General features: G+C 40.4%; 3 protein-coding genes and 1 pseudogene across 3 annotated transcripts; all 4 read left to right on the forward strand.

The window, feature by feature from the left end:
- The first annotated feature begins 354 nt into the window (after nt 1–354).
- LOC139331302 (glutathione S-transferase omega-1-like) lies at nt 355–3,284 on the forward strand (annotated as a pseudogene).
- Nucleotides 3,285–3,756: 472 nt separating this feature from the next.
- LOC139331301 (glutathione S-transferase omega-1-like) lies at nt 3,757–7,110 on the forward strand. The gene is made up of 6 exons (XM_070962710.1): nt 3,757–3,895; nt 4,880–4,988; nt 5,097–5,319; nt 5,422–5,523; nt 5,781–5,887; nt 6,165–7,110. Exons 1-6 carry the CDS (start codon nt 3,868–3,870, stop codon nt 6,313–6,315), a joined length of 720 nt encoding a protein of 239 aa, XP_070818811.1. The 5' UTR covers nt 3,757–3,867; the 3' UTR covers nt 6,316–7,110.
- Nucleotides 7,111–8,340: 1,230 nt separating this feature from the next.
- slu7 (SLU7 homolog, splicing factor) lies at nt 8,341–15,493 on the forward strand. Its single transcript, XM_070963283.1, has 15 exons — nt 8,341–8,514; nt 8,779–8,938; nt 9,420–9,573; nt 10,226–10,306; nt 10,439–10,603; nt 10,995–11,060; nt 11,150–11,281; nt 11,412–11,509; nt 11,590–11,657; nt 12,370–12,509; nt 12,769–12,930; nt 13,015–13,116; nt 13,224–13,301; nt 13,421–13,543; nt 13,633–15,493. The coding sequence occupies exons 2-15, from the start codon at nt 8,787–8,789 to the stop codon at nt 13,810–13,812; spliced, it is 1,701 nt and encodes a 566-aa protein (XP_070819384.1). The 5' UTR covers nt 8,341–8,514; nt 8,779–8,786; the 3' UTR covers nt 13,813–15,493.
- On the forward strand, nt 15,073–17,479 carry c1qtnf2 (C1q and TNF related 2). Its single transcript, XM_070963284.1, has 3 exons — nt 15,073–15,189; nt 15,525–15,782; nt 16,741–17,479. Exons 1-3 carry the CDS (start codon nt 15,162–15,164, stop codon nt 17,379–17,381), a joined length of 927 nt encoding a protein of 308 aa, XP_070819385.1. The 5' UTR covers nt 15,073–15,161; the 3' UTR covers nt 17,382–17,479.
- Nucleotides 17,480–18,702: the final 1,223 nt, after the last annotated feature.

Genomic DNA, 18,702 nt, shown 5'->3' on the forward strand with positions numbered 1-18,702 from the left:
GTTTGTGATATACACTGATTTTAACACACGTACATACAAAGCTCCCATATTTACCTGCTCAGTACATTTTTTCCTTCTTTCTTTTTTTTTTTTTAAGGCCTGGAAAAGTTAGCTTTAAAAGTCCAGGTCATTCCAGCGTCTTACACTACCCTGTTAAGCTTGTAACTGCGGCTGGGAAGCTAAATAGAATGAAATAAATAAATAAAATAGGGGCATTGTTGCTCTCTGCACGTTGACTTCGGTTGGCTCTGGTGCTAGCGGAGACCCACCCAATATGGCGGCGACGCTGGATTACGCTCCAGCACGTAATGAGGCGTCTACGTATATTATGTCTATGGTCACCACGCCATCCTCTCACTAATTGAACTTTTCCGTTCGTGTCAAGGCCGCTTTCAGACTTATTTTATTCACCACCTGAAGTATAAACATGTCCACGGAAAAGTGTTTCGCCAAAGGTGACACTTACGGCGACTTCTCAGCTAACTTCAAAATTATCTTGCAGGCAGCTGACATTTGTATTCGCAATCTAAACTACAATAAGCAAAACAGTGAACTTCCTAAAAAATGTCGGGTGCATATCAGAGGTTTGCTGAAATTTCTACCGAATCTGTTGCTGTACATTAAAACCTGTGCAAAGCTGAACTGAACACACTGCTGGATGTTTGCCAACCCATCTGATGTGAAGTTTCAGAAGCAAAGACAAAACATTTTTTGCAGCCATCATGACTAAGCATTATTTAAACCCAGCTCGTAAAGCTAACAGTGGATAGCAGGGATGTAACGTTATTACAAATAGTGCAAACAGTCAACTATTTATGTTACGAGAGAGAGGACGGTTTATCTTGTGTTTATCTTGAGTATTATGTCCACAGTCGAATTGAATACACTTTCAAAGACTGAATTAGCATAGTCGGCGGCTGTCTGCGGACGCTCTGATGGGAAAGACGACTGAGAAATCCGAGAAGTACCTCAGGCTACTTCACGGAAATATTACCATACTCAATTTAAATATACTATAAACTATTGTAGTTACTTATTCGAAAATAACACGATGGCTCTCCAGTGTGACTGGAAAAGACTGTTTTACGTCGTGAAAGAAATAAATTACTGAGACAAAGTAAAAGTAGTAATACTATAATGTAAAAATACTTCACTATTTGTAAAAGTCCTGCACTAAAATAACAGAGGCGTTACTAGCAAATGCATTTAAAGTATCAAAAGCAATCCAATGACCATATGTTTGGAATGTAGACTATAAATCTATACAGAAAATAGAAACTGTAGCTGTCAAGTACAAGCACTAAAGTTCCTCATAAATGGTTTGAAGTAACTGGAGTAAATGTTAATTATTCCTTTCAAGTATTATGGTAGCAAACATTAACCAATATGCTCTCCTAGATTCCCTTTGTCATATATGGAAAATATTATTTTTTCTCTTTCAGGAAGTGCTCTACCTGGTCCAGTCCCCCAAGGCCACATCAGACTTTACAGCATGAGATTCTGCCCCTTCGCTCACAGGGCCAGACTAGTCCTGAATGCTAAAGGGATCAAGTAAAGACGCTCTTCATTATGCTTCATTTTAAACCATAGCATCACAAATACATAAACATAAAATTTTTCGACTTGTCCTTTTGATTAAATTTGACCTCTGTTTGTCTTTTAGGCACGACATCATCAACCTCAACCTGAAAGACAAACCTGACTGGCTCCTTGAGAGGAATCCATTTGGTCTTACCCCAACACTGGAAACAACTGCTGGGGAGGTTATATACAAGTCTCCCATCACCTGTGATTACCTGGATGATGATGAAGAAGAAGAAGTTGCTTCCTTCCTCTCCTTTTGGTAAAGCTCAACAGAAGATGATGCTGGAGCATTTTTCCAAGGTATTTTATATCAACACTTGCATCTAAATCCTGTTGTTGTTGTTGTTGTTGTTGTTCGTATACCAAAGGCTACTGTTCATCATCCAAATAATCATATTAATGCAACTGTTTTCTACAGATAATACCATACTTCTACAAGATCCCAATGGGGAGAACGAGAGGCCAAGATGTCTCAGGACTGGAGGGTGAACTGAAACAGAAGTTTGCCAAATTTAATGAGGTAGGTTGCAAAGCAGAGTGCTCTGGTGCCTTGACACATTCTCCAAACATGCAATTTGGTTGATTTTTGGTTGATTGTAAAGTCAAAACTGTCCACAAAAATGAGCGTAAGTGCAGCTGTAATTGTCCATGAATTATGATAAATGGTCAAAGATATTGAGTAAAGTCAGATCATCCCTGTGTCTGTCTTTAATGACTATATCTGGCTAGTTTACAGTGTTTTATACAACACTGATGAATGTAATGTTCATTTTTCAGGACCTCGTTAAGAAGAAGACCAAGTTCTTCGGTGGTGATTCCATCACAATGATCGACTACATGATGTGGCCGTGGTTTGAGAGGCTGGAGATCAATGATCTGCAACAGTAAGTAATAATCTCTCAGGATAGGACTTAAAAATGAATACATTTTATTTATGCAAATTTATTTCAAAACCCTAAAGGTCACCATAGAGAGGAGCAAAACATACAAATATTAGGCATAGTACAAAAGTAAAAGCTGTACGGTGAAGAGCAGAGAATCATAAGTGGTTTCTTTGTCATCTTTCCTTCACGACATCTGTCATATTTCATGAGGACAACTTGTGTCCACGTGTTGTAACTTGGTCGTAGGTGAATGATTTGATTCCCTTTGTCTTTTCAGCTTCCTTGACGACACACCTGAGCTGAAGAAATGGAAGGAGCTCATGTCGGAAGACCCGGCCGTCAAAGCCACCATGTACAGCGTGGACACCCACAAGGCTTTCTACAATAGTTATGTCGAGGGGAAACTATGACTATGGCCTGTAGAAACAAGGTGATCAAAACCTTAAACCGTCCAAATGTATGTTGTTTTGGTCATGGTTATTCTGGAGTCTGTATGAAGAATAAAATGGTGACTACCATGTTGAGTTAACATTTAAGGGATACAGTTAAGGAGTAAAGGTGTTTTTATTGGACATTTCAGACTTATTTTGTTACTGAGGGGAAAATATGAAGTCACTACAGTGAAGTAAATATGACTCAAGTTCTTTTCACTGATTCATTAAAAAGTTTGTCACTTTTTCTAATAAAAATTGGAGAAACAATGACTGACCTGAATCTGAAATTTGTACAACATAAAATTTGCATTGTGTTTTCTGTAGAGATGGGCAGATGATACTGAGGCTTGTTTCAGTCCTGTGAAGCACATTGTGCTGGAGCTTGTGTCAGTGCCTTATCTTTTAGTTATACCACACATACTTTTGATGCCCCATGCAGACATGCAGAGCACCTTTTACTCAGCAGCAGGTGCAACAAAGTGGTCTTTATGTGCTAGTCAGCATTGGTTAGTGGTTGTGGTTAGCCCCTGTTTGTACCACCCATGTGTTAGCATACATAGAGTTCACAGAGGTACTAGCACTGTGACTAAATATTAGCCAGCTTAACTGCTATGGACAACTATGATGAAAACAATGCATTAAAGCTGTAAATATACTGCACTGAAGTGAAAATAGATAAGTAGAATTGTTGCAGGCAACATACCTGACCTCTAAACTTCTACTTTCACCCATTGTTGAGTCGTTGCATACCCCAGGCAACCAGAAAACACCCAAGAAACCACGCTTTCACGCTATTGGCTGATACTTCATCTGACGCAGCGCCATTTAACGTTACTACCCCGGACGTAGGATTCACATTAAATAACACCGCGATAGCTTCTGCTGACGCCCGCCTCTCAGTTGTTGATCTTCTGCCTACGTGCCAAAGCCACTTTCACACTTCATTCACCACCTGAAGTGTAAACATGTCTACTGAAAAGTCTTTCGCCAAAGGTAAGACATACAGCGACTACTCACATAACTTCAAAATTATCTTGCAGGCTGTTGTCATTTTTGCTAACTAGCTAAATTACGACCAGCACACCAGTTGCTTCGTAAAATCTGTCACGTGCATATCACGGCATTATGCGCGTTTACTTAATTTTCAATTGAATCCATTGCTTTACATTAAAACCTGTGCAACACTGAACTTAGACACTGTCAGATGTTTACCATCCCGTTCATTCCCTCCGCTCTGACGTGTGCTGTCACGATGTGAGCTGCCAGACGCAATGACGACAGCGATATTTTTTGCAGTCATCGTGACACAGCATTACTTAACCTCTTCAGCCCAATTAGGAAATAATGAATTATTTTTTTTATCTTGAGTATTATGTCTAGCATTGAATTGAATACACTTTTAAAGACTGAACTAGCACAGTGTACAGAGACTGTCTTTGGATACTCTGATGACATGCAGTTGTGAAAGACGACTCAAATATGTGGGAAGTACTGCTTTATTGATCAATTAAATAAATCATTGAAAATATACTATAAACTATTGTAGTTACTTATTAGAAAAGAACACAATGGCTCTCCAGTGTGACTGGAAAAGGCTCAAAGGATAGACTTTATACTGTTTTACACTGTGAAAGAAATTCCTGAGACAAAGTAAAAGTAGTAATTCTATAATGTAAAAATACTTCACTGTTAGTAGAAGTCCTGCACTAAAATAACAGAAGTGGTATCAGCAAATGTATTTAAAGTATCAAAAGTGATCAAATGACCATATGTTTGGTATGTAGAATATTAATTTATAAAGAAAATAGAAACTGTAGCTGTCAAGTACAAGCACTTAAGTTCCTCATAAATGGTTTGAAGTAACTGGAGTAAATATAAGTGATTCCTTTCAGGCAGTTATGGTCGCAAACATAAACCAATATGCTCTGCTAGATTCCCTTTGTCATATATAGAAAATATATTTATTTTCTCTTTCAGGAAGTGCTCTACCTGGTCCAGTCCCCCAAGGCCACATCAGACTTTACAGCATGAGATTCTGCCCCTTCGCTCAAAGGACCAGATTAGTCCTGAATGCCAAAGGGATCAAGTAAAGATGCTCTTCATTATGCTTCATTTTAAATCGCAGATACATAAACACGAAATTCTTCAACTTGTTCTTTTGATTACATTTGCATGACCACCGTTTGTCTTTTAGGTACGACATCATCAACATCAACCTGAAAGACAAACCTGACTGGTTCCTTGAGAGGAATCCGCTTGGTCTTGTCCCAACACTGGAAACAACTGCTGGGGAGGTTATATACGAGTCTCCCATCACCTGTGAATACCTCGATGAAGTTTACCCCGAGAAGAAGTTGCTTCCTTCCTCTCCTTATGGTAAAGCTCAACAGAAGATGATGCTGGAGCATTTTTCCAAGGTATTTTATATCAACACTTGCATCTAAATCCTGTTGTTGGTGTTTTTTTTATATACCTATTCATCATCCAAATAATCATATTAATGCAACTGTTTTCTACAGATAATACCATACTTCTACAAGATCCCAATGGGGAGAACGAGAGGCCAAGATGTCTCAGGACTGGAGGGTGAACTGAAACAGAAGTTTGCCAAATTTAATGAGGTAGGTTGCAAAGCAGAGTGCTCTGGTGCCTTGACACATTCTCCAAACATGCAATTTGGTTGATTTTTGGTTGATTGTAAAGTCAAAACTGTGAACAGGAATGAGCGTAAGTGCAGCTGTAATTGTCCATGAATTGTGATAAATGGTCAAAGGTATTGAGTAAAGTCAGATCATCCCTGTGTCTGTCTTTAATGACTATATCTGGCTAGTTTACAGTGTTTTATACAACACCGATGAATGTAATGTTCATTTTTCAGGACCTCGTTAAGAAGAAGACCAAGTTCTTCGGTGGTGATTCCATCACAATGATCGACTACATGATGTGGCCGTGGTTTGAGAGGCTGGAGATCAATGATCTGCAACAGTAAGTAATAATCTCTCAGGATAGGACTTAAAAATGAATACATTTTATTTATGCAAATTTATTTCAAAACCCTAAAGGTCACCATAGAGAGGAGCAAAACATACAAATATTAGGCATAGTACAAAAGTAAAAGCTGTACGGTGAAGAGCAGAGAATCATAAGTGGTTTCTTTGTCATCTTTCCTTCACGACATCTCTCATATTTCATGAGGACAACTTGTGTCCATGTGTTGCAACTTGGTCGTAGGTGAATGATTTGATTCCCTTTGTCTTTTCAGCTTCCTTGACGACACACCTGAGCTGAAGAAATGGAAGGAGCTCATGTCGGAAGACCCGGCCGTCAAAGCCACCATGTACAGTTTGGACACCTACAAGGCTTTTTACAAGTCTTACGTTGAGGGGAAACCCAACTATGACTATGGCCTGTAGAAACAAGGTGATCAAAACCTTAAACTGTCCAAATTTATGTTGTTTTGGTCATGGTTATTCTGCAGTCTGTATGAATAATAAAATGGTGAATACCATGTTGAGTTAACATTTAAGGGATACAGTTAAGGGGAAAATGTGTTTTTATTGGACATTTCAGACTTATTTTGTTACTGAGGGGAAAATATGAAGTCACTACAATGAGGTAAATATGATTCCAGGTGTTTTCAGTGATTCATTCAAAAGTTTGGCACTTTTTCTAATAAAAATTGGAGAAACAATGACTGAACTGAATCTGAAATTTGTACAACATAAAATTTGCATTGTGTTTTCTGTAGAGATGGGCAGATGATACTGAGGCTTGTTTCAGTCCTGTGAAGCACATTGTGCTGGAGCTTGTGTCAGTACCTTATCTTTTAGTTATACCACACATACTTTTTATGCCCCATGCAGACATGCAGAGCACCTTTTACTCAGCAGCAGGTGCAACAAAGTGGTCTTTATGTGCTAGTCAGCATTGGTTAGTGGTTGTGGTTAGCCCCTGTTTGTACCACCCATGTATTAGCATACATACAGTTCACAGAAGTACTAGCACTGTGACTAAATATTAGCCAGCTTAACTGCTATGGACAACTATGATGAAAACAATGCATTAAAGCTGTAAATATACTGCACTGAAGTGAAAATAGATAAGTAGAATTGTTGCAGGCAACATACCTGACTTCTAAACTTCTACTTTCATCCATTGTCATATAAGAATAAAATGAAATACAATAAAGTTACACTTTTCAAAAACTCAAACGACAAACAGGCGAGTCATTGCACACCCCAGGCCATAGACATAATATACGTAGACGCCTCATTGACTGACGCTTCCTATTGGAGCTGACGTTCAGCGCGGCCGCCATCTTGGATGGGTCTCCCATGCGTCCCCAGTGCATTTATTTCTACGGAGGAAGGTGTATGCCCAGCTACTCTTATCATCATAAATCCTCTAATTTTTACCCTATTTTCACACGGTTTGGTTTGTTACAAACGTCAGAGATGAAGTTATGATACAGGACGGTGTCACACATTAAAAACAAATGCTCAAATGCTTTCATGCTGAAATACTTTGTCTTTGTTAAAGAGCATAATACAGACATATGGTATGGCATATTAATAAATGTATAAATGAATTAATTTCATATTTTAATAAAGAAACAGTTTGATTGTTCATTTGATCTCTCTCTCTCTCTCTCTCTCTCTCTCTCTCTCTCTCTCTCTCTCTCTCTCTCACACACACACACACACACACAAAATCATGACCCTTCTGTACACACCAATAACACAAGAATTTCTTCATTTTTGTTTTTGTGCGCTGAGTTTATTTAATGTAAAGTTAAGCACAGGCACATGCACACAACACACGCACAAAAACCAGACATCTCGCATAACCTGTTGACATGCGTATTAAACTTTAAGTTTTTATACTCATTTGTGTTGGAATAAAACCAAAACAAACTGTCGAAACGAGGAAGGTTTTTTCTTTTTGGCCAACTCATCATGTGTGTCGGCCCACAGTACACTGCTGCTTTCAAACACACACACACACACACCGTCTGGCCTGACGTGTCTAAATTTAAACAACTGTTCACAGCTTTAGGATGACAAAGATTCCATAATAGCCTGGACTGAAACTGCTGATGTTTGTGATATACACTGATTTTAACACATACATACAAAGCTCCCATATATTCCTGCTCAGTACATTTTTTCCTTCTTTCTTTTTTTTTAAGGCCTGGAAAAGTTAGCTTTAAAAGTCCAGGTCATTCCAGCGTCTTACACTACCCTGTTAAGCTTGTAACTGGGGCTGGGAAGCTAAATAAAATAAAATAAATAAATAAAATAGGGGCATTGTAGCGCTCTTTACGTTGACTTCAGTTGGCTCTGGTGCTAGCGGAAACCCACCCAATATGGCGGCGACGCTGGATTACGCTCCAGCACGTAGTGAGGCGTCTACGTATATTATGTCTATGGAAAGAAGAAGAAGAAGACGACGAAGACAGGACGTGACGTAGAAGCAGTTGATGTAAAATGGCGACGGTCGTGTGTTAGTCAAAACACAACGTAGGAGCTCGAACACAGAGCAAGATACAGAGAAAATTAGCGGTTTCCCGAAGGAAGTATTAACCGCGGTGTCATTTGTCGGATATCACCAAGGTAACCAATGTGTTTATTAAGTCAGTGTGTTAGAGATTAAATACTTCTTCCACAACCAAGCCACTCAGCTGGTTTACAGCTAACTGAAGTTAGCCATCATTAGAGTGACGATAGATCCTATTTGAACTTCTCTTAGTGTGAACAAAATGTTTAGTAAGAACGACGAAAGGGGGAGCACATTCTGGACAGATGTGTTTCTCCTGAACACCTCGCTGTGTTACACGGTTGTTTGGAAAGCTTCATGACGAGTTATCCTTCTGGCAGGTCGAGTCATGGCCGAGCAGACAAACAACGGGAGCTCCGAGGGCATCGTTGGCCTGGATGAGCCCAAGAAGATGACCAGAGAGGACTGGAGGAAAAAGAAGGAGCTGGAGGAGCAGAGGAAGCTGGGAAACGCTCCAGCTGAGGTGGACGAGGAGGGGAAGTAAGTTTGTGTCTGCACAGAGAGAGGGTCCTCAGGGCATCTGAAGACTGTTCACACCTGGATATTGAAAAGGTTTAACTAGCAGAGACCAGGGCTGTAATACCATATCTCGAGTGTACTCCAGTGATTTAGTAGTGCACTTCCATAAGAGTTGTCATAACTATAGTTTCCAACTTGTAAATAACATTAACATTGAAATGATAATGATAACTAAGAAACTGAGATTTTTGGAGAGCTCCAAAGTCCAACTTGGCACCCAATAACACATAGTCCTAATGGCACCAGTGAGGGCATTTTGTCAGATCCTCCAAAGCTACAGAAGACATTAAAAACAGTTGTCACAGGCTGAGTGATGCTCATCATGGCCAGTTAACTGATCTTCATGTATAAAATCAACGGAGTTACTTTTTTTTAGGTCGTATTTACAATGAAACTGCTGACGTAACTCTGACCCACTTGTGCTGCTTCCTTTCTTTTTCAGGGACATTAACCCTCACATCCCGCAGTATATTTCATCAGTGCCATGGTACATCGACCCATCCAAAAGGCCCACGCTGAAGCATCAGAGGCCTCAGAGTGAAAATGAGAGCCAGTACTCAGCCATTGGAGAGTGGTACAAGAGAGGAGTGCAAGAGGTGAGGGTGCATCAGTGAGTTGTTCCCGTGAAGCCATTAGGACTGTCAAAATGAGCCAAAAATGATGTTCAGTTATTCCTACAAAAAAAAACCACACAGGTTTGAACCATTTAAATATCTATTTTTGCACATTATGTCCATTAAAGGTAAAACCAATATAAAGAGAGACATACTACTTGTACATTGTTTTAACATAAACATGTCTTTAAATAGATTTACATACCCACATTACAAATTAAACAAATGAAATAATGTCCTGCACTGTGTTGTTGAATTATTAGCTCCTTTCAGCTTGACCTGCATTTAGTTTTTTAATCAGTGAAAGTGATGTGGTGTGCAGAGTTTCCAGTTGGTGCCAGTCCAAATGAAAAAAAAATGTTATTTTAAACTCACCAAAACCTTCTTGGTTCGAGAGACACATTATGATGACATACTTTTCAGACTACAGCAGCTTTTCAGCCTCAATAGTAATTTTCACAATCGAATGTCTGGATCTTCCTAAAATTCAAATATACGTTTTAATAGAGAATGTTTGCCGACAGCCCTCACAGTCATTACAAATTATCTTAGCATTGGCTTCACTTAGAGAAACTTAACTCATTTAAAAAAATGAACTGAAGTTAAAAGCTCTTTTCTTTTTTTCTCCAAACAGAATGCTGTCGCCACCAAATTTCGTAAGGGAGCTTGTGAGAACTGTGGTGCCATTACACATAAGAAGAAGGACTGCTTGGAGGTAAAATGGATAAAGAATCCTTTCATCCTCCAGCAGAGATGGACTTTTACTCGTTTCCAGTCCTGTGCATTAACAGAGTGGTGTATTTGTGATGAGTAAGTTAACCTCTGACCTTGACTTTTCTCTCATCAGCGGCCTAGAAAAGTTGGGGCGAAGTTCACAGGCACAGGCATCGCTCCAGATGAACACAGCCAGGTGCAGCTCAGCTTAGACTATGATGGGAAGCGGGACCGCTGGAACGGGTATGACCCCGAGGAACACCAACGCATCGTGGAGGAGTATGCTAAAGTCGATCTGGTAAGCAGGCCAGTCTGAAATTCAGTTTAGTTCAATTAAAGATCAACTAAAGAGCATTTGGTTTGTTGGGAAGAAGAAACACAAACACAGATCTCTGCCCTCGTCTGAGGATAATTTTGTGTGGGACATCACGACTGGGAGCCTAATTCAAACAAACTATACACAGCAGCTTCAAACTGAACCTTTTTATTGGTGTATGGGTCAAATTCTGATATCTGGCAACCTAAAATCCACCAAACCCAACGAATACAACTGAAGTCAGAACTGATGCTCATGTTCATTTATTTTTGCACCTTACCTGATATGAAGGCTAGGAACGATCATTATTACCGTGTTACCTGTGTCTTGTTTACCATGTGAGTCTGACTTTGTATTTGTTTCTGCCTCTCAGGCCAAAAGGACACTGAAGGCACAAAAACTTCAGGATGAGCTGGCCTCTGGAAAACTGGACCCAACTGTAAGTCTCCAGTGATGCCAAGTTGTCGTAATAATGGATTGTGTCTAATTTAAGACGATCATTCAATTCATTGAATCCTTTGTCTGCAGGAGCGGGAACACAACAGCGAGGATGAGGATGAAGATAAATATGCCGATGACATCGACATGCCTGGTCAGAACTTTGACTCCAAGAGACGAATCACTGTCCGGAATCTGCGTATCAGAGAAGACACAGCTAAAGTAAGAGACACATCTGGAAACACTGGCCTTTTCGCTGCGCTGAACCACTGTTTCCCCGAGGACCTTCTGTCTGTGCTGTTTCTAACCGAGGCGAGCAACAATCTGAACTTCTCGTGTCCATTTCTCACAGTACTTGAGGAATTTGGATCCAAATTCAGCGTACTATGACCCAAAGACTCGAGCTATGAGAGAGAACCCCTACTCCAACACTGGCATGAACCCTGACGAGTGAGTTACTGGATTTCCTGATCATTCAAGTATCATCACTGGCTTCCATTGAAAACTAACAAATCTGTTTTGTCTGACAGAGTGGGATATGCTGGAGACAACTTTGCTCGCTATAGTGGGGACACAATCACCATGGCTCAAACACAGCGTGAGTTACCAAGATATTTTCCAGCTCTCTTATTGGCTATAGAATTAAATGTTTGGAGTGTAGTCTGCGGTTATTGGTACTTCAGGGTTTTACAGTACTGTTGGTAGCATCAAACCTCCTTTGCTTATATGGAATTAAGAGCCCATTTGCTCCCGGGTAAGATCTGATCTGTCTCCAGACATGTTATCTGGTTGGGAAAAACACACGTTTAAGCAAGGTGTAAATGTATTTTGATTGGAATATGATTGGATCTGCCAGATCACATCTGGAAGTAGTCTGGCTCACACTGTGTTCAGAACTTAAGTAGGTGTAAATGCAATCCGTAAAACGTGCTGGCATATGCACACAACACAGTGTTGATAGGCTACAGATGTTTGTTTGAAGCTAATATGAAATAAAGCTTGTGATTTGAATTTAGAGAGCGAGAAGGCTGAAACAGGCATGTCGCCACAGCTTGCAGGCAGCTAAATTAAACAATTTCACTATCTGGTACTTGTGTCAAAAATCAATACTTTGGGTGTTATGCACATTATTTTTCCAGCCAAAGCTCGTCTGCTTCATAACATGGTAGATATGAGATGAGGTATCAAACACAGACTGATTACATTTTTGCAATAAACAGTAAATATGATCAATTCTTTACTTTCCCCACATGAAGCATGTTTTTGTGCTGCACCTCGTAAGTAATGGTCACGGCTTCATCTTTTGACAGTGTTTGCCTGGGAGGCCTATGAGAGAGGCTCTGAGGTGCATCTGCAGGCTGACCCCACCAAGCTGGAGCTGCTCCACAAGTCCTTCAAGGTCAAGAAGGAGGACTTCAAAGAGAAGCAGAGGGATGGTATCCTAGAGAAGGTACACAGCTGCCATCTTTTTTCTTCTTTTCAAGCAGCAGCAGGCTGTGAATTGCATGTCACACTTTGCATTACTGGTCTAATAAAATCGAGGCCACAATCTGTGTGATTGTACGGCCTCTGTTTTAATGCAGAGACACATCCTCGAGATTTAAAGACGTTTCTCTCAGCCCCAAATGACACCACGTATCAGGGTTTAAGCGTTCATACTGGCTGAAGATGTCACTGATGATGTTTGTGCTTTTGTGTGCGACAATCAGTATGGAGGTGAAGAGCACTTGAACGCACCTCCGCGGGAGCTGCTGCTGGCCCAGACGGAGGACTACGTGGAGTACTCTCGTCACGGTGCTGTGCTGAAGGGGCTCGAGAAGGCCGTGGCTCGCTCCAAGTACGAGGAGGATGTGCTCATCAACAACCACACTGTAAGGACGGCAGAGCGCACTGCAGGAAAAAGACGTTTTGTGTTTTTTTTGTATTCTAAAAAAAAAAAAATCTCCTGTCTTTAGTGTATCTGGGGCTCCTTTTGGAAGGATGGCTTATGGGGATACAAGTGTTGTCACTCCATGGTCAAACAGAGTTACTGCACAGGAGAGACTGGAGTTAGAATTGTAAGTAGATGTACTAACAGTGTTCAGATGTTCTGTTTGATTCAATGCTTTTGTAACTTTGTAGCTTGTCACTCACGTTCTTTTTTTATTCTCTTCGTAACCTGAAGAACAACTCAGACTGTGTCCCGTTTGAAGAGGGACTGGTCGAGCCACAGGAGGAAGAACCGCCCAAGTCTCTGTTGGAAGTAAGTGAAGAGATTAAAAACAGGAACAGCTCCTGTTCGCGATCATGTGGGAGTTTTTATCGTCAGCGAAAATGTCGATCTAATTGTATGCTCATTGTGTTAATGTTTTTAATCCCCAGATGCATCGAGATAAGGTGATGAAAGAGAAGAAGAAGAAAAAGAAGAGCAAAAAGAACAAGAAGCACGGCTCTGACAGCAGCGACTCAGAGAATGAAGAGAAGAAGAAGGAGAAGCTGAAGAAGGTGAAGTTCTTTTTCTGTTTATCTCTCTTCATCTGCGTTTAGCTCAATTCTCTGTGATTGACCCCCCCAACCTGTTTCCTCCTCCCCAGGCGCTAGAAGCAGAGGACAAGTGGGTGAAGCACATTGATACAATAATGCAGCTGGATGAGAGGAAGAGGCCGTACAGCAGCTTGCAGGAAGTAAAGGCACCCACTGAGGAGGAGATGGAGGCCTTCCGTATGAAACGCTGCCGGCCAGATGATCCCATGGCTTCTTTCCTGGGACAGTGACCTCTTCTTCATCCCTGCTGACTCCCCTCAACTCTCCCCGAGGACTCTAGACTCAACCAGAGCTGCTGCTCGGTGAAACAAAATGTGTCAGACTCATAAAACTCTGCTTCGGTCTCGTAAACTTCCAGCAGGAGACTTCAGTGACAAACAGTGTACAGCGTTTTGTGCATTTTATTTTGCACATTTTTTTTGGTTTTGATGCTACAGGTTGATCGTTGATAGGGCATAGGACAATTATGATGTGTTCTTTAGTTTGTCCTTAATCCATCTATGTGAAAAAATGTAAAGATGACAGTTTTCTTGGATTTGGAAGCCACCCTCATAACTTTCAGTGGGATTAATGCATCATTTTTATAATAAAGTAAACAGTATTTATTTGTCTGAATGCTTTTGTTGTGTAAAAAGTTCAGATTTTTATTTTAAGGGTTTGGATCGATGAACATTGAGCAACATCACTGCAGATGTGCCAGTGTGAGCAAAAAGTATTGTTTTCAACAGATTCAAAGCATATTTTAAATGATCCATTTCATTTGATATTTGAAATACTGCTGATCTCCTCAGTTGTGCAGTTGTATTAGATGGAAATCTAGCAGATAACTCTCATCCAGTGTTTTGGAGATCACTGGTGTTCAATGTCAAGTGCTTATTGTCACTATACAATTCATATATTCACGCTCATTTTCTTTCTTCGACAGTTAAATCTAAACACAAGTCTGCGGTATGTGCAGGTCAGACGTGAACTGAATGTAAGCCTGCTGTGATCTTGCCTCTTCTTTTATTTTAATAGTGTCTCATAGAAAGCTGCAACACAGCAGGCAGTTATGTAATTTCTCTTCACATGGTTCCAGTTAAAGGTGAATACAGTAGATCAGTGAACGCAACGCACCGCCTCACCCAACAGCTGGAACATTTTTATTGGTCTCTCAGCTCTTGGCTCAGCATCACAGCAATAAACACAAACACATCTGGTAATATTCACGGTGCATTTCATACACTTCTGCAGACCACCTTGTGCTGTTGATTGGTATTTACAGTAAGACCTAGATGACTTTGTTTTATATGTTTTATCATGTCTGCCATGCAACATCCTGTTTTCCCACAGTGAACATGCGATGCGTCACCCCTTCAGCTGTCCAATACCGCTGCGCTGACTTGAATTTAATGACATCATGGTGAAAGTATTTTTTGGCAGTGTAAACAGGGCGGATGTTATGGACCATGATTCACTGGGCTGCACATTTCTGTGCAGCGTTTCTCTTGAAGAATGATATCTCACCCGGTTATTGGAAAATCATGTAGGAAAGTTTGTGCACTCTCAGGCAGAAAAAGGACTTGGATAGAGCTGAAAAATGCCCATGGGTCATAATTTCTCAACTGGTGAGTTGTTTATCTGTATTTCTGAAATATCTGACACACTCCCTTTGCAAAAGCATGCTGTGAGCACCGTTCTGTGCGTTGGCTTAACCCATACATAATGGACATATTGTGTTTCTCAACAGGCATTGAGTCATAGCATTACATAGCACCACGCCATTTATGTAATAACTACATGTTTTTCATCTGATTCTAGCTGCAGTTTGTTCGCATGCACTCTCTATTTCAGTCTCTTTAACTTGGCACATTTTATGTTTTGAATCATCTGATTGTGACTAACTTACAAAATTAAAACAAATATATTGTTAAAAATTCGCCTTCCTTCATCTCCTCCGCAGTGACCATCATGCTCCAGATGTGTGTCATGTTCTGTTTGCTGTCAGCTGTTTCCTCCCAGTCAATGTATGCCTCACCCAAGAGAGGCCGCAACATCACCATCCACTCCTCACAGCTGGTCTGCAGTCTTCCCGGCCCAGCGGGGCCTGCCGGGAACCCCGGAGCCCCTGGGTCACCAGGAGCCATGGGCCCCATGGGGCCCCCAGGGAAGGATGGCCCAGACGGGAAGGATGGAGAGAAGGGAGAAAAGGGAGATGGAGGTAGTTACTGAGTGACTGACTGTCTTCTATTCTTTTAGGGGGCTTGGAGACCCTGGGCCCTCTGTAACAGCTCAAACAACATATTTAACATATTCAAACTTGTTTTATCGCCTTCATACTTCATGACTTTTCAAAATTTTAGAGTTGCTTATAAACATGATTTTAAACTGCTTAACCAGTTTTACACATTACTTCTCCTAAATACCAAATCTATTTATATATCTATCAAGTCTTTTTGGATTTCTGGTGGAATGACACTAAGTACATTTACGCAATATTAGTACATTGTACTTAAGTACAATTTTTGAGTGTTTCCATTTTGTGCTTCTATATGCCTCCACTCTACTACATTTTTTTAAGTAAACATTGTAGTTTTTACACCGCAGAATATATTCGACAACTTTAGTTACTCATTAATTTGCAGTTTTAGATAATTAATATGAAGAAAAAAAAACAAGTCATAAATTAATTCTTATTCCAGATTATTCCAGATAGCTAATGTCACAGTGAAGGATGACATACTGAACACTTCTTCAGCTGTGAATGACTGTTCGATCAACAAAAAGAACAGCATATATTATACAGTAGGCTATAATGCATAGCATTATAGCCTATAATATAGCCTATATAGCAACATGTTATACATGAAGAACAGTACTTTACAGTCATTTCATATACTGGGATTGCATCAAATTTAATAATACTCTATTGTTGGCGTCTTGGGGGTATTGCAGCTAGTGTCAACAGAACAAAGGGTTAATGCATGTTAACCTGAGACACTCCAGTGCTACTGTACATAGTTAGAGGCAACAGGTTTCTCCAGGGCAAATGAAAAACTGTGGGGTATAAAGTAAGAGTGGGGACTTACTTGAGGCTCTTTTCAGTTTTTGTTTTTAATATTTCTGCATATTGTGCCAAGCCAAATATTAGTCCATCATCATTTTGCATCTGTTGTCAGGTGATCCAGGGAGGCCTGGGAACCCAGGCAAGCCAGGCCTGAAAGGGCGTGAAGGTGTCATCGGCAAGGCTGGACCTCGAGGACTGAAGGGGGTACGAGGAACACCAGGGGTAGCTGGAAAACGAGGACAAAAAGGAGAGGAGGGCGATGTGGGCCAGCGAGGAGCTCCTGGAGGCTGCAACTGCGGCGGTACAGCCCGATCAGCCTTCTCTGTGGCGGTGACAAAGAGCTACCCTAAAGAGCGACTGCCCATTCGCTTCAGCAGGATCCTGCTGAACGAGGGGAGTCACTACAATGCCAGCAGTGGCAAGTTCGTCTGTGCCATCCCTGGGGTCTACTATTTCACATATGATATCACTCTGGCAAATAAGCACCTGGCCATCGGGCTGGTGCACAACGGACAGTACAAGATCAAGACATTTGATGCAAATACAGGAAACCATGATGTGGCATCTGGTTCTACTGTCCTCCACCTGCAGCAGTCAGACCAGGTCTGGCTGCAGATCTTCTACTCTGAGCAGAACGGACTCTTCTTTGACCCTTTCTGGACAGATAGCACCTTCACTGGCTTTCTTATCTACGCTGACCAGGATTATCTCGATGAGGCTGACAGAAAAGCTAATGCTCAGGATGGCAGTTAATACTGTCACCCTGAGACACCTTTATTTTGTTTTAATAATTTGCTTAATGTCATATGAAAATGTTATGAAAATCCACGTTTGAGGAGACTGCTCTACAATGGTAGACCTCAGTGTGTTTCAGTTGTTTATCATGTTAAGACACCAGGGGGCGCACAACAGGAAGAAAAAAATCAACCAGAGTTGGGGGACCGCTTAAAATTATTTCATACTGAAAAGTCATGTGTTTAGGCTGCAGTATCCTGCAGTTGATAGCCGAAACTCAGTAAATCAAAACAATTTGGCTCTTTGACAAGTGAAAATTTAAACAGTTTTTTTTTTTTTTTTTTTTTTAGGATGCTGTAATCATTCACCTTTTTAAAACATAAAACGATGCATTAAAAATGTGGGTTGACACGACTAATAATGGCTAATAATGTTCTCAGTATGCATCATTACAGTCTTCCTAAATGCAGGCCCACAAAGTGAGAGGGCTTCCTGGATTACCAGATATTCAAGAAATAGTTTTAATTTCACAATTCAGGTGACAGAACAGGCGGAGAGAACACTATACCTATATGTCTTTTATTGATGTGTTGTTTATCCTGGTTTATGTCATCACTCAACAGCTTCCACATCACCTGAAAAGAGCATTGTTGTGTTAAACTCACATACATCAATCTGCACAGTGAAGCGCAAACATCTAAGTGAAGCAGCTGTAAGCGAAACACATTTCTGAGTGAAAGAAGACTTTAAATTATTCACCTCATTAGTCAGAAGAAACATAGCTCATCTCAGTGCCTAATGATGCTATGGAATTAATGTAGCCTATGACATGGATAAAAAGTAACCAAAAGAAGAAACTGAAAAATATTTTTCTTTGATATTTGTACCATTAGACCATTTCTAATTTACAGCTTAATTCTTCTTCATTATACTCGGTATTGTAACCTCCTCATCTGCAGTTTTGACAGCATGTCTTTGTTTAGCGTTAGCTCATAGCCTGTCAGAAAACACTGATTTCTATGAGAAAAAAGCTTTTTTTTTTTTTTTTTTTTAATTGAGTTGTTTCGATCTTTGTCCATGTAAAAAAGGTGCTCCTTGGAATTAATCAGTCAATTAAACGTTTCCTACAGAAGCTTGTTTTTCAGTGAAAAGCGTTTCATAAGGGAGCTAAATAGCGAAGTGATAAAATCAATAATAACAGAACTAAAATGTAAGCGAAAAGTAATGAAACTGAGAAACTGAAATATAATTCACAGGCGGTGCATGTAAAAATGAAACAGCTTGTGGTCAAGTATCGGTGTTTGTAGTTCTGACACTGACTTCCAAAGGACTACAACTC

This window comes from Chaetodon trifascialis, chromosome 5 (genome assembly GCF_039877785.1).
Source record: "Chaetodon trifascialis isolate fChaTrf1 chromosome 5, fChaTrf1.hap1, whole genome shotgun sequence".
Classification (NCBI taxonomy): Eukaryota; Metazoa; Chordata; class Actinopteri; order Chaetodontiformes; family Chaetodontidae; genus Chaetodon; species Chaetodon trifascialis.

Excerpts from the sequence above, each read along its gene's own strand:
- c1qtnf2 (XM_070963284.1), top strand. The coding sequence starts at position 15,162 with ATGCCCATGGGTCATAATTTCTCAACTG. Across the intron at positions 15,190-15,524 it reads GGGTCATAATTTCTCAACTG|TGACCATCATGCTCCAGATG; the intron begins GTGAGTTGTTTA and ends TCTCCTCCGCAG. Across the intron at positions 15,783-16,740 it reads GGGAGAAAAGGGAGATGGAG|GTGATCCAGGGAGGCCTGGG; the intron begins GTAGTTACTGAG and ends ATCTGTTGTCAG.
- LOC139331301 (XM_070962710.1), top strand. The coding sequence starts at position 3,868 with ATGTCTACTGAAAAGTCTTTCGCCAAAG. Across the intron at positions 3,896-4,879 it reads TGAAAAGTCTTTCGCCAAAG|GAAGTGCTCTACCTGGTCCA; the intron begins GTAAGACATACA and ends TTTCTCTTTCAG. Across the intron at positions 4,989-5,096 it reads CTGAATGCCAAAGGGATCAA|GTACGACATCATCAACATCA; the intron begins GTAAAGATGCTC and ends TTTGTCTTTTAG.
- slu7 (XM_070963283.1), top strand. The coding sequence starts at position 8,787 with ATGGCCGAGCAGACAAACAACGGGAGCTCCGAGGGCATCGTTGGCCTG. Across the intron at positions 10,604-10,994 it reads AGTATGCTAAAGTCGATCTG|GCCAAAAGGACACTGAAGGC; the intron begins GTAAGCAGGCCA and ends TCTGCCTCTCAG. Across the intron at positions 12,931-13,014 it reads TGCTCATCAACAACCACACT|TGTATCTGGGGCTCCTTTTG; the intron begins GTAAGGACGGCA and ends TCCTGTCTTTAG.